General features: G+C 40.1%; 1 protein-coding gene across 2 annotated transcripts in view; it reads right to left on the reverse strand.

Annotated features, from left to right (window-relative positions):
- znrf1 (zinc and ring finger 1) overlaps nt 1-15,068 on the reverse strand; it is a 263,548-nt gene that overhangs the window by 37,905 nt on the left and 210,575 nt on the right. Inside the window, exon 4 of one of the 2 annotated variants that reach the window (XM_087995975.1) lies at nt 338-545. The exons of the other annotated variant lie outside the window; for it this stretch is intronic. Within the exon in view, the coding sequence (XP_087852101.1) occupies nt 353-545 (193 nt within the window). The 3' untranslated portion in view covers nt 338-352. Of the gene's footprint in view, nt 1-337; nt 546-15,068 lie in introns of those variants that run through there. 2 annotated transcript variants of the gene reach the window in all.

Here is a 15,068-nt window from a genome sequence, read left to right on the forward strand (position 1 = left end):
TGCTATACATTCCATGGCTCTATGACTCTAAATGGTGAAACTACCCAATTTCACCAAACTGCCAAATTCAGGTTAAAAGAATATGCACACTAGGAGTTCTCATTAACAAGAAAATAATTATTTATTGTAATTAAACTATTTTTAAAACAATGGCAAGGAAGAAAAATGATGCAACTTCTAACTCTTTAAATTAATCTCTGCCTCTTCTTAAAATTCCCATACAAATACAAAGAAACACAAAGAAATAAAACAACACATAAGTAGGGAGGGAAAAAAGTCAGAAGCACAATTCTGGCAATGATTTAGATCATAGCCATCGCTAAGTTGTTCTCTTTTGCCTTCCTTCTGTCTTTCACCAATACTTTGCAAATGATGCAAGGATATGAATATACCAGTTCCCAGGCTTCCATTCACTGGTTGAGATTTTGTCCTTTCCATGACTCTGAAGATGGTTTTCCACTTCCCTTTTAAAAAGGGAATTTGCACACAGCAGTTTACGGTGAAATGATGTAACAACAGCTACTATGAGATTTTCTATTACTTCTCTACACATGGGAAAGACAAAAGAAAAAGATTTATGTGCTTTCTCTTTGTAGGCACAAATTTTTTCCAGTATTGTCTAAGCACAAGGCTGTAGCCATTTGCCCAGGGACCAATCACGAAATTATTATTACAGTGAGCTCTCCTGAACCCACAGAGCTAGTCCCGATTGAAAAACCCAACCAAAAGACTACTTCTGGGCAAAACTGCCTCGATAGCACATCCCTCACCCTGTACCCACCAACCCTCAATTCTTGAATTTGACAAAATTGTATTTTCAACTTAGAATGGGCCAGGTTTGTTTTGTTAAGTCCACAAACACCATTTTACATAACTTCCTTAGTTTAAAGGACCTTTTAGTCCACAGTCTAAATAAAAGTAGTCATTACAATATATAAAATAAATATTCATAAAATCACAAAGACTTTAATCAAATGCCAGAGAAACAGAGTACCAGGACAAGCTTCCATTGTCACATTTAATTCTTTACTAGATGGCTCCCACTGACTTTTTTTCTTTATTAACAGGTTTGCCTGATTTACTGTCTGGTTAAAAGCACTGTAGTGAGCGTTATGCAAATCTAGAACTTCAGTAGCAGTTTCGTATTTCTCCTTTTTGAACCTACATTGAACCCAGTCACGTAATTATTATTAGATAAATGGTTTTACACTGTTTGACCATTAACTAAATCAGGCGTGTTATTCAATACTGAAACTAATTACAGAATGCGCCCTTGTTGGATCCAGTATATGTCATTGCTGAAGACTACTCTGAACACTGTCAATTTTAGAGGGCTCGTGATCACAGTTATGTAATACAGGCAGTTGATGATTTAATGCAATTTTCTGATGGTTCATTGAGAAACTGCAATTTAGATGCAGTACATTCGTTATTTAGTCAAAGAAAGGAAACAGATGAGAAACCCTTGCTGATCCCAGAGCCATTCTGTGGAATGGAAGAGTATAGGTAGCGCACTCATACATCCCCGTGATCCTATATGCTTTCATGGTCTCAGTACCAACAGTCTGATGGTGGAGTAATCTTGGTTTTCCTCCAGGAGATGGTCTGTCTCTTCTCCTTGGATCCTCTTGCCCCTTCCTTCCCTCCTGTCCCTGTTAATATTGCTTATTATGGATGCTGGCTATCAATGCTATGTCACTCACTTGTCTAACCTTCTTGGCCAATGGCATGAGTTAGATGACTGCTGCCCTCTCGTCCACCTCTATTTGAAAGCTCATTTACCATTACTTTCTAAGAACAAATGCTAATTTTCAATGCAGTGCATTAACAATGGAGTAGGGTCCTGTGTGATTCAAGACCTTGTTGGCTTTTATGACTTCTCCTCTGTTTTCAATATAGAGATTTGTTTAGTATCTAGCTTTCTGTAAATATAATGTGTTAGTTAAATGTGATCTCGTCACACAGGAAATACCAAATACAGAATGTTGCGTTTACACATTCAAGAAGTTCTCCTTTATGAAATGAGCTTTAATGCTTTCCTTATCCAGGTAAATTTCTCCATTAAGTTTGCACTACCTATATTAGAACTTGCTCACACTCTATTACATCTTAGCTACAATCAGGGAGCCTAAATCAACAACCCACATTACGGTCCCACTTTTCTTTTTTTTATTCTCCCCATGTTCTATTCCTTCTGATTATCGACATAACTTCATCCTTGACCAGAAAGATCTAGACCCTCTATCATTTCCTGTAAATCTTGTGGCTTATGAGATTTAGTTCCCTGAGTTGCAACAATATCTTAGTAATGTCTTACTACATCATACCCTCGAAGTTGAATTTCTTCCTGCAAGTAATTCAATTTGTTCCTTAACACCACATTTTCATAAGTAGTGCTCATTTTGGTCATGTACCCTAACTTCTCATTGCGCTCTAATGTTTTACTCGTGTTTGTTATTTCTCTGCTTGGCTTAATTACTTTTGAACTTTTAGTTTTCTCTTTCCCTTAATGATCAGAAATTGTGCTTTACATACTTACTCTACTCTCTGCCCTTTGTTTGAATTCAAACTATAGTCTACCCTACCTTTCCCATCTGACCCCTTCACTCAATTTATTAGTTTGAAGTCCACATATACACAGGATGACCAACTGTTTCAGATCCTCTCGGAACATCCTGGAACTTGGCTTTTCATGCCATGCCCTGGATCTGGGATTCCAATATGCTATTTGTTTCTGTGTATACACATTGTACTACAGACCTCTAGCCATGTAGCCATTAGTCAGCATCACTTCAGAGTCATCCACCTTCAGCAGGTGGGTGGTCAGGTTCAGAAGGTGTCCAGCAGGTAGGATCTGGGCAGTGGCCAAATTCTCAGTTGGGCCTGACTCAACTCTATTGACTTGATCCCTTCACTTAAGCCATATCAGATACAGTATATCGGAATTGTACAATTATTTTTTACTCTAGTTTGGTGCTATTAGCCTAGAAACAGAACCCCTTTTTCCCCCCACAGTGCAACGTATTCACTTCTTGCTCTACTTATCCCCAGCTAATCTTCATGTGGTTTGAGTATTAATTCAAAGATTAAAGCCTTTCAAATTTTGAATTTATTTCCTAATTAGTGGTATTCTTTCAAATTGGAAGTCTTGCCTATGATGTTTGTCCCAATGTGAATCACAACCACTAGATCCTTTCTCTCCATCGCCAATGTTCTTTCAAGTTGGTTTGAGATTTTTTAAAAGATCAATCTTGAAATATGGCTGAACCTTCCCTAGTTGTCTCTCAGAAGATGTTGATGCCTTCTTGAACTGCTGCAGTCCATGTGCTGTAGGTAGACACACAATGGAATGGAATTCCAGGATTTTGATCCAGTGACACTGAAGAAACAGGAATATATTTCCAAGTCAGGATGATGAGTGGCTCGGAGGTGAACTTACAGGCAGTGGAGTTCCCATGTACCTGCTGTCCTTGTTCTTCTGGATGGAAGTGGATATGGGTTCCGGTATGTTGAGGAATCTTTAGTGAAGTTTGTATACAATACACAACAGTGCTACTAAGCATTGGTAATGGAAGCTGTGGATGTTTGTGGTACCAAATGAGCTGCTTTGTCCTGGATGGCATCAAGCTTCTTAAGTGTTGTTGGGGCTGCATTCATCCAGGTATGTGGGGGAGTATTCCGTCATACTTCTGACAAGTGCCTTATAGATAGTGAACAGGCTTTGGGGAGTCAAGAGGTGAGTTACACACCACAGTATTCCTCACCTCTGTCCTGCTCTTGTTGCCACTGTATTTATATGGAAAGTCCAGTTGAATTTCTAGTCCACAATAACCCCCTAGATGTTGAAAATGAGGGTAATGGGACTGAATGACAAGATGATTATATGTCTTTTATTGGAGATGGTCATTGACTGGCATTTGTATGGTGCGAATGTTACTTACCACTTGTTAAGATATTGTGCAGGTCATGTTGCATTTGAACATGAACTGCTTCAGAATCTGAGGAGCTGTGAATGCACTGAACATTGTGTATTATTGCAAACAAGGAGAGGTTGAACAAGCTGAGGCTGTTTTCCATGAAGCGCGGAGGCTGAGAGGTGACCTTATAAAGGTTTACAAAATTATGAGGGGCATGGATAGGGTAAAAACGCAAAGTCTTTTCCCTGAGGTCGGGGAGTCCAGAACTACAGGCTTAGGGTGAGAGGGAAAGATATAAAAGAGACCTAAGGGGCAACGTTTTCACACAGAGGGTGGTATGTGTATAGAATGAGCTGCCAGAGGAAGTGGTGGAGGCTGGTACAATTACAACATTTAAGAGGCATTTGGATGGGTATATGAGTAGGAAGGGTTTGGAAGGATATGGGCCAGGTGCTGGCAGGTGGGACTCGATTGGGTTTGGATATCTGGTCAGCATGGACGGGTTGGATCGAAGGATCTGTTTCCGTGCTGTACATCTCTATGACTCTATAATTCTGATCTTACAAAGGAGGGAAGGTTATTGATGAAACAGCTGGAGATGGTTGGACCAAGGATACTACTCTGAGGAACTCCTGCAGAGTTTCAATCCGGAAAGTGTCTGGATAGTTCCATATTTTACAAGATTTCATATAGTCCGTACATTTGTTCCCAACAATAGCTTTATCACATCCCATCTGAAGAAATACTTCCGATTTTCAATAGTCATTATTTTCCCTGTTTCACCACCAGGTGAAGTACACACATTTTGAATGATACTGGTAGCAGTAAGGAATCACTGCTATTAAATAACAACAGTTTTCAGTGCAGCAACTATAGTCTACATGAACGACATTATTTGTATTTATACAGCACCATAACATATTGAAATGCCCCAAGGTGCATTATTCAATGATTACTTAGAGTGCAGTAACTTGTATAGCTGAACATAGAGCATTACAGCACAGTACAGGTCTTTCAGCCCTTGATGTTGTGCTGACCTATAGAACTAATCTGAAGCCCATCTAACTACACTATTCCATTCTTGTCCATATGCCTATCTAATGACCATTAAATGCTCTTAAAGTTGGCGAATCTACTACTGTTGTGACAGAGCGTTCCATGCCCCTACTACTGAGTAAAGATATACCCCTGACATCTGTCCTATATCTATCACCCCTCAATTTAAAGCTATGTTCCCTCTTGCTAGCCATCGCGATCCGAGGAAAAAGGCTCTCACTGTCCAACCTATCTAATGCTCTGATTATCTTATATGTCTCAATTAAGTCACATCTCAAGCCTTCTTCTCTCTCACAAAAACAGCCTCAAGTCCCTCATCCTTTCCTCATAAGACCTTCCCTCCATACCAGGCAACATCCTAGTAAATGGATGTAGGTTTGCTCGCTGAGCTGGGAGGTTAATTTCCAGAGGTTTCATCACCTTACTAAGTAACACCTTCAGTGGGCCTCAGGCGAAGCATTGTACAGGGGAACCTTGATTATCCGAATACCAATTATCGGAAAATCAGATTGACCGAAGGAGATCTCGAGGTCCCGAGAGAAACATTACAAAGACGTGTTTCCAATAGTGATCGCGTCTTTTGTTTACAGTGATTAAACAGGCACCCTCTCCAAATGACTGACCTCCCACCCTCTCTCTCCCCCCACACTTCCTCTGGAGTTCTATAAAGAGGTGTACCGGGTTGGGGGGGGGGAAGATGGGGTTCTGGGAGTGGGCGGAGGGCAGTGTTGGGGTTGGGGGCTCGCACACTTTGCGCTGGCGGGGCAGTGATGGTGTTGGATGGGGGAGCGCGTTGATGGGGATAGGTGGGTGGAGTCAGTGTTGGTGTGCTGCTGCTAGTCATTTGAACGGGGAGTAGACTTTGAAACTCTGAGCCCCAGAGGGAAGGCATTTAATTGATTTTCCAAATGAAATGGTGCCCGCCCATCTCGCTCGGATAATCGAGTTCCTATTGTACATGATTCCTGCTTTCTATTTATATGTTTGGATTTCTTTGGGTTGCTGATGTCGTGCCCTGTGGTGATGTCATTTCCTATTCTTTTTCTCAGAGAGTGGTAGATGGTGTTTAACTCGATGTGTTTGTTGATAAGAGTTCCGGTTGGAATACCATGCTTCTAGGAATTCTCGTGCATGTCTCTATTTGGCTTGTCCTAGGATGGATGTGTTGTCCCAGTCAAAGTGGTGTCCTTCCTTGTCTGTACATAAGGATACTAGTGAGAGAGGGTCATGTCGTTTTGTGGCTAGTTGGTGTTCATGTATCCTGGTGGCTAGTTTTCTGCCTGTTTGTCTAATGTAATGTTTGTTACAGTTCTTACATGGTATTTTGTAAATGACATTAGTTTTGCTTATTGTCTGTCTTTCAAGTTCATTAGCTGCTGTTTTAGTGTGTTGGTGGGTTTGTGGGCTACCATGATGCCAAGGGGTCTGAGTAATCTGGCAGTCATTTCCAAGATGGCTTTGATGTCGGGGAGAGTGGCTAGGGTTTCTGGCCCTGTTTTGTCTGCTTGTTTGGGTTTGTTGCTGAGAAATCGGCAGACTGTGTTCATTGGGTATCCATTCTCTTTGAATCTCAAAAGTCGCTAAATTCCAGCAAATCTCCTCTGGACCCTTTCCAAAGCTTCCACATCTTTCCTATAATGTGGTGACCTGTACACAATACTCAAAAGTGGCCACACCAGAGTTTTGTACAGCTGCAGCATGATCTCATGGTTCCGAAACTCAATCCCGCTACCAATAAAAGCTAACACACCATATGCCTTCTTAACAACCCTATCAACCTGGTGGCAACTTTCAAAGATCTATGTACCTGGACACCAAGATCTCTCTGCTCATCAAAATGATAGCCATTTTGAACCTGCTGTATCCCACAAACAACAGTGATCTGAAAAACCCACAATATTCAAAGGTGACATGAGTAGCTGTTTAGAAGGACAGAACTTAATGCGTGCACTCACACAGTACAAGTCATGAGTGTGATCAAACACTCTGCACTTACCTAGAGGAATGGAGATCTAACAATACTCAAGAAGTCTGATACCATCAGGACAAGGAGCCCATTTGATTGAAATCTCTTGTACAGCCCACAGTTGCAGCAGTATGTATTATCTACAAGATGCGCTGCAGTAACTCCCCAAGACTACTTCGACTATATCTTTTGAACCCACAACCTCTGCCACTTAGAAGGACAAGGGCAGCAAATGTATGGGAACACCGCCATCTGCAACTTCCCCTCCAAGTTAGATACCATCCTGACTTGGGACTATATTAATGTTGCTCACTGTTGCTGGGTCAAAATCCTGAAACTCCCTTCCTAATACGGTGGTTGTAGTGAATGTAACAAGGTCAGCCAAGTGGACCTCATTGAATAGCAGTTTCCTGACTGGGGCTGTTAACCTGGTCCAATCAGGATGCCCTGGCTGACAAAGGAAAACAGGAGTGTCAGAGGTTCTGTTCGCACTGACAGCTAGCTCTGAGAAAGTCGGAGTGGTGTCAAGTATTATGCGCATGTAAATAAAGCGTGACTTGGTGATGGGATGTTAGCTTCTGTGGAGTGATTTCAGTGGTCAGTCCTGACCTGCTGAGGATTGCAGTGGTTCAAGAAAGCAGTTAACAACTGTCACCTTCTCAAGGGCAATTACAAATGGCAAAAAAAAAGCTGACCTAGTCATCAAAGGTCACATCCCATGAATCAACTGACAAAAATGCAAGTCTTTGTTTTCATTTTAGAGGTTCGCAAGCTAGAACGAACAATTTTTCAAAAATTAATTATTGGAAAGCAATTGAATAATAACAGCAACAATATTTACCTAACAATCTGAGAAATTAAATCGCCATAACTGCATCATTTTCAAGTGCCTCAAAAGATATTTTTAAAAGGTAAAGTTTTAACTTTTGATGACTGGAGGGAAAACTTATAATTGTACAAAAATACTTCAGAAGTTGGAATCTACCAGAAGAACCTGACAGATGTAAGTAAACACAGATATATAGTATTCTTTTTATTGAATCCCATATTAATCTTCATTGGAGTTTAAAACTGCAGCATTTAATTACAATATTTAAAAGACATCTGGATGGGTACATGAATAGCAAGGGTTCAGTGGGACATGGGCCAAGTGCTGGCAAATAGGACTAGATTAATTTAGGACTTGTGGTCGGCATGGACAAGTTGGACCGAAGGGTCTGTTTCAGTGCTGCGCATCTCTATGACTCTAAGTCAGAAAAAAAAGCTCCTTTTAAAATTCTTCTGTTTCCTTTAGGGCAATTTAATTTAATTTCTAGATTTTATTCCATTAGCTTGCACGTACAGCCTCATTAATTTCTGAGAAGACTGGAAGTTGTTGCATGACTACTGTCCCAGTTACAGGAAGTCAATGTGGTAATCTCTACATAGATACAGTATCCTCAGTAGCCTTTAGTTATAAATACTCAGTAGGTACAATACCAGCTTGACTCAGTTGGAAGCATTCAACATCAAATTAAAAGCTTATGGATTCAAGTCCCATTTTTGTATTGCTGTAGAAGGTAATAGTTCTGGAAGAATTGATGTTGGAGTTTTACTAAACAGCCAGATGGACCTCCAATAGGATCTTCTGATGAAAGTACATGGGCCTTCCTTACATCTTGTTAGGAGTAGATAATATGCATGCCAAAGAATTTACTTAGATTTCGTAAACTATAATGTGTTACCTAAGTGAACAGCCTCTTTGTCTGAGACTTATTTACAGTCCATCCTCCACTATAGACTACAGAACAGCCCCTTTGACCAGTACAGGAAAGAGGCTTGGTGACAATACTCCCCCAACCAGAAACCACAGATGGCTGGTACCTAAGTATCAGATCACATAAGCACAATACTTGCACTAACACACAGATACCAATGCTGACAGAATGCAGCATTGTCATGGCTGACCGTGCTAAATTGAGACTCCAAGTGTCTACACCAGTGGGTCAGGTGAATATTAATAAATTCAAAACGCAGAAAGCTTCCATAGTGTTCTGAGAAATAATCATCCATAACCAATATCACAAAAAAGATTAACTGGCCATTTATTGCTTTACTATATGTGGGGCAAAATGTGAACAAAATGACTGGTGTGTTTGTCTTTGTAACTGATGAGCAGAAAGGTTTGAAAGAAAAATAAATACATTTCTTTTGTATAAGTTTTCAGGTGTTTCCTGTTTTACTATGTGAAGTCTGCTTGTATCTTTTCAATGTAACTTAATGTATTTGAAATAATTCTGAATGATATAAAGAACCATGCACATCCCTGGAAAGGGGCAATTTACCGTGGCCAATCTAACCTGCACATCTTTGGACCTTGGAAGAAAACTGGTGCACCCGGAGGAAACCCACACAGATATGGACAGAATGTACAAACTCCACACAGGCAGTCGCCCATGGCTGGAATTGAGTCTTGGTCCCTGGCGCTGTGAGACAGCAGTGTTAACTACTGAACCAGGCTATGTTGATTGGGCATGGGGAATGCGGGGTTGCGGGGGAGTAGGCTGCTCTTCGGACAGTTGGTGTGGATTCGATGGGCTGAATGGCCTGCTTTCACACTGTAGAGATCCTATGTGATTGCAAGTGTTTTTCCTTTTAACTGATCAGACTCTTAGAATGGACTTTCTCAGAATGACAGCAGATGGCAGTAGATATCACAGATGTTCTGCTAGCTACAAATGAGTGATTCAAATTATCTGAACAGATACAATTTATTACCAGTTTCTAGTTGCCAATTAAAACTTGGATAGAAAGTAATTAGATTACCAATTATACATTAGAGACTACCACCCTCAACTTAATATCACGTCTCAGATTTCATTAAAGTGTGAAGAACTCAACTGTACCCATACATACATGCAGACTTTAAACAGCAAAGTAGAAAACATCTGAAAACTTATACATGTATTTATTTTTATTTCAAACGTTCCTGCCCATTAACGTTTGTGTATTTTCTTGATTATTTCCAATATGGTTTAGTCCTAAAAATGGGCCATTCTCACATTTTCAATCTATTAATTATTGTTTAAATCACATATTTTACCAGCCTATTATTCTTTATATTTATAATTCATATTGCCTAAGAGTTTGGTCATTAGAGTTCAGCCATTGACTAATTACAGATATCTGTATCATAACTTTACCTAATTTAACAGCTGTTTGATAGTAAGTCAGAATGCTCGGCTCTAGCTGTATTTCACTCTTGGCCTGACCATGCACATAACAGCTAAATTCCACAGGTGATGTGAAAGCAGCTGCTCTTGAAGTCAAAGAACCATCTATCTGAGCATGACCAAACAGCTCTAGTAAAACTAAAATCATTATAAATCAGGAAGAAAAACTCTCCAGCGACTCCAGTCATACTTCCCACAAAGTAAGACAGTTGCAATTGTTAGGCTCTAATCATTTCAGCTTCAGACTTCACTGCAGGTATCAATGAAGTGGCCCAGGAACAGCCTTAACAGCTCTCCCTCCATCGTTAGGTCAGGAATGCAGATGTTCACTGACGGCTACACAATGTTTGGCTTCATTTTCAATTCTTCAAAAATGATGGAGTTGATGTGTGCATGAAGCAAGATTTGGAGAATAGGAGGACTTTGGCTAAAACAGGCAAGTTACATGTGCACCAGAGAAATGGCAGACAACAATCATCACCAAAAAAAATTCATAACTTAGAACTTATTAGTGTTAATCAATTGCACTAACATTGCAGAAGCTCCCCAGCAACTATCTCGGTGTCATTAACTTTTATACACTTTATAGATTTTTATAGACAGAGTTTTAGAGATGCACCATAGGAAGTATCCTATCTACATCACAGCTTGTTGTGAACACAGCCCAGTCTATCATGAAAACCAGCCTTATATCCATTGACTCTGTTCATACTTCCCACTGCCTCGGGAAAGCAGCCAACATAACCAAAGACCTCTCCCACCTCGATTATACTCTCTTCCACCAGGCAGAAGATACAAATGTTTGAAAACACATACCAACGTGTTCAAAAACAGCTTCTTCCCTGCTGTTATCAGACTTATGAAGGACCTCTCATATATTATAGTTGATCTTTCTCTACACCTTATCTGTAGTTGTGACACTATGTTCTGCATTCTGTTCTATTACCCTAACGTACTTACTTGAGGTATGAGTTATCTGGTTAGCACACAAATAATACTCTCCACTGTATCTTGGTACATGTGACAATAAATTAAATCAAATCAAATTACCACAAACTGAAATGGGCTAGATTCTATGGCTATCAGACCAGGTCACCCTGGTATATTGCAGTAAACAACTTACCACCTAAGTCCATAATACCTCTCCATGATTTATATGGCAAATGTCAGGAGTATGAATGGGATATTCTCTTGTGGTTTGGATACGTGATAGCTATAACATTGGTATCTATACAAAAATTCTCCAAGTTTATCATGTCCACAAAACACAAAACAAACCCAACCTTACTACCACATGGTCAGTCTACTCTCGATCATCAATAAAAATGATAGAAAGGATCATTAAACATGCTGAGAAACAGCATTTGCTCAGCAATAACAAATCACTGACGCTTAGTTTGGAATCTGTCAGGATCATTCAACCACCTGACCTCATTACTGTCCAGGTCTAAATGCGGTCAAATGAACTGAACTCCAGAGGTGAGTTGTAAGTGACTGTCCTTGACAAAAAAAGGCAGCAGCATGTGAACCAGTGTGACATCAAGGTGCTCAAGCAAAACTTGAATCAAAGGAAATCAGGGAAACTCCCTGCTGGTTGGAGTGATACCTAACGTGAAAGAAGATTGCTGTGATTGTTGGAAGTCAATCATCACAGTTCCAGGGCATCATTGCAAAAGTTTCTCAGGGTAATGTCCTAGGCCCACATCATCTTTAGCTGCTTCTACTCTCTATCATAAGGTTAGATGTGGTGATGTTCACTGATAATTGTGCAATGTTCAGCACCATTCAAACTCTTCAGTTACTGAAGCAGCCTATATCCACATGCATTAAAATCTGGACAACATCCAGGTTTGGGATAATATTTAGGCCACCCAAGTACCTGGCAAGACAAAATCTAATCATCTCCCTTTTAAATCAATGACATTCAATGCCATTGCCAAATTCCCCTACTATCAACATTATCGAGGTCATCATTGACCACAAACTAAACTTAGATCAGCCACATAAATGAAGTGGCTGCAAGAGAAAGTCAGGGGCTATGAATTCTACGGTGAGTATCTCATCTCCTCATTGCCTGCCAACTATCTTCAAAAGTGTGATGGAATACTCTCCACTTGCCTGAATGGGAGCAGTTCCAACAACACTCAAGAAGCTCAACACAATTGAGGACAAAGCAGACAGCTTAACTGACTTCCACCATCCACCACCTCCAACATTGAATCCATCCAGCACTGGTGCGCAGTGGCAGCAGTATTACGATCTCAATGGTGTCTTGCAGTAATTAATCCAGACTTGCTCAAGAGCAAATTCCAAACATGCAATTTCTACCACCTAGAATATACAAGGGAAATTCATCACTTGCAAGTTTCTGTCCAACCTATACATTACCCCGAGACATTGTCAAAATCCAGGAACACCCTCCCTAACTGCACCGTGGGTAAACCTACACCATAAGGATTGCAGTAACAGAAGACAGCTGACCACCACTTTCACAAAGGCAATGAGGGACGAGCAATAAATACTGGCCCAGCCAGCAATGCTCCCATCCCATAAATGAACAAAAAATACTTTAAAAGCACAGGACCGTTTCAAGATAAAGCATTCCATTTGTCTGACATTCCATTCACTAGTTTAAACATTTATTTTCTACATCACCAGCCTATGTTGTTACAGTATGTACCAGGTACAGGAGGAATTGCAGCAGCACAAATCCACTACCTAAAAAGACAAGGACAGCAAATGAATAAGAACATCACCATATCCAAGTTTCTTTTCAAGTCACGCACGACTAAGTCAACATCACAGACCTACTTAACTGCCTATACCTTCACAACAAAGACTGCTATGATCAAGAAAATCACTAACAACTTCTCAAGGGCATTACTGTCTTTTCACTGTAAATTGAAATTATACCCATATCAAAAATGCATGCCGATTTTCACAGTAAACAATGATAGTGCAGTTTGAAAATTAATCATCCTTCAGCATGTGGTTGTTGCTGGCAAGGCAGTATTTATTGACTGTCCCTGATGTACAAATGGGATGAAATCCCTAATGAGTGTCAGTACAAACCTATTATGCACTTAGAGACAGAAAAATAATGTGGCACATTACTGAGGAGTGTGCCCTCCACAAACTAAGTGACAGACTAATCATCTTAACTTCAGTGAATTTAATTACTGCTTGTCTCTGGGCATTTGAATTTACTAAATAATAAAATAATAATTGTCCTTAAGGAGATTTAATACAGAATCTGGAAAGAGTAGGTAAGGAAATACTGTTCCATCCGACAGAAAGATGGAGAACAATAGAGCAAGTTTTAAGGTAATTAGTAAAGAAGTAATGCAGAGGTGGCCTCCTTTTGCACTATTGTTAGGTAATTGGGGACATGGATGATGAAGCAAAGGCATGATTGCTGAAAGGAATCCTTCATTTCTCTGTTCTCTGCAATCCACCACCCATTCTGAAAAACTCCACACCTTTTCTTCACAGCCTGGGCATTTAGTGCCACTTTCCAGCTCCCAGTGGCTGATGGTCTCTGATTGGCTGGCTACTTCTAACAGGGCAAGAGTTCAGTTTTAATGCTTCTCATAGGCAAAGAAGCCCTCTGAAAAACTCTTAAATGGTAAATTGAAGCTTGATCTGGTGGGCTGTCTCACTGTGGGGGGTGGGAGTTAGTCACTCCTGATGTCGTCCACCCCACACTTATTGCAGAGAGCATAAGATCCTGACAGTGAGTGGTTAGTATAGGAATTCTATTTCCTGAGAGTGTGGAGAAGTTGGTCTCTGGGGCATTCAAGAGGGAATTGTATTTCTATCTAATTAAGAGAAATATGCAGGGTTAAGGGAAAGGCAAGGGAATACCATTAGGTGAGTTGTTTGTTCGAAAACCGATTCAGACACAATGGGCGAAATGGCTTCCTTCTGAGATTAAGGGCCTCAACTGGCTTTAGTTTGGGAGGTTGCTTTATTTTTTGGGAATTAGAACTAGGGGGTCACATTGCCAGAACAAGGGTTTTGCCATTTAGGACTATGATGAGGTGAAATTTCTTCAGAGGATGTGAATCTTGGAACTCTCTAGCCTAAACAGTTGTGGACACTCAGTCGCAAAATATCTTTAAATCAGAGATTGATAGATTTTTGGGTATTAAGAAAATAAAGAGTTATGAGGACATTATAGGAAGGTACAGTTGAGGTAGACTGACCATGATCTTACTGAATGGCAGAGCAGGCTTGAGTAGTTGAATGACCTAATTCTGCACTGAATCTTTACATTTAATGTAAAATATATTTTATTTCTTTTGGCTCTTCTTGATTACCTTTCTTTTTTTTCAGTTCTGGTTAAGGGTAAATTGTGATGAATCCTTAAAACAAAGTTTGCTGAAATTCCACACCTGCTCCTATTTGCGTCAATTCTTTACTCACCTGTTTTGGCAGCTACATGAAGCACAAAGCTGTTGCTAATGATTTACATTACAGTGTTAACAGCATATCCAAACACAACACCAGTTCACCTTGAAGACCATGGTCATAGGCTATAGGCAGACGAAAATTAAACTTTGTCCTAAGCTTTTGTTCCATTTTAGTGGTGTACTGGGTCTCGAATTCACCTCATTAATACTGTGCACAACACTGGGATGGGGACTTTAGGTGCACTGCACTGTGGCTACTTTAATAGTTTTCATGGTCTATATTTCTAATTGCTTTTCAAGGTAGCAGTTTAGTAAAAACAAACTGCATTATTACACATGCCAAAGAATGGGAGGAATATGTACTTAGACACTTTTATATTTTATGTACGTGAACGTGCTGTGATCTCCACACATAAAGCTTTCTTTTTGATTTAATGTTGCCTCTGCTTGGAGAAAATATTTAAGAGAAAGATAGAAATAGAAGTCACTGACCTTGTCAGGTCTT

Source organism: Chiloscyllium plagiosum, unplaced genomic scaffold, assembly GCF_037043375.1.
Source record: "Chiloscyllium plagiosum isolate Xiang-an unplaced genomic scaffold, Cpla_swu_hap1 HiC_scaffold_17, whole genome shotgun sequence".
NCBI classification, from domain to species: Eukaryota; Metazoa; Chordata; class Chondrichthyes; order Orectolobiformes; family Hemiscylliidae; genus Chiloscyllium; species Chiloscyllium plagiosum.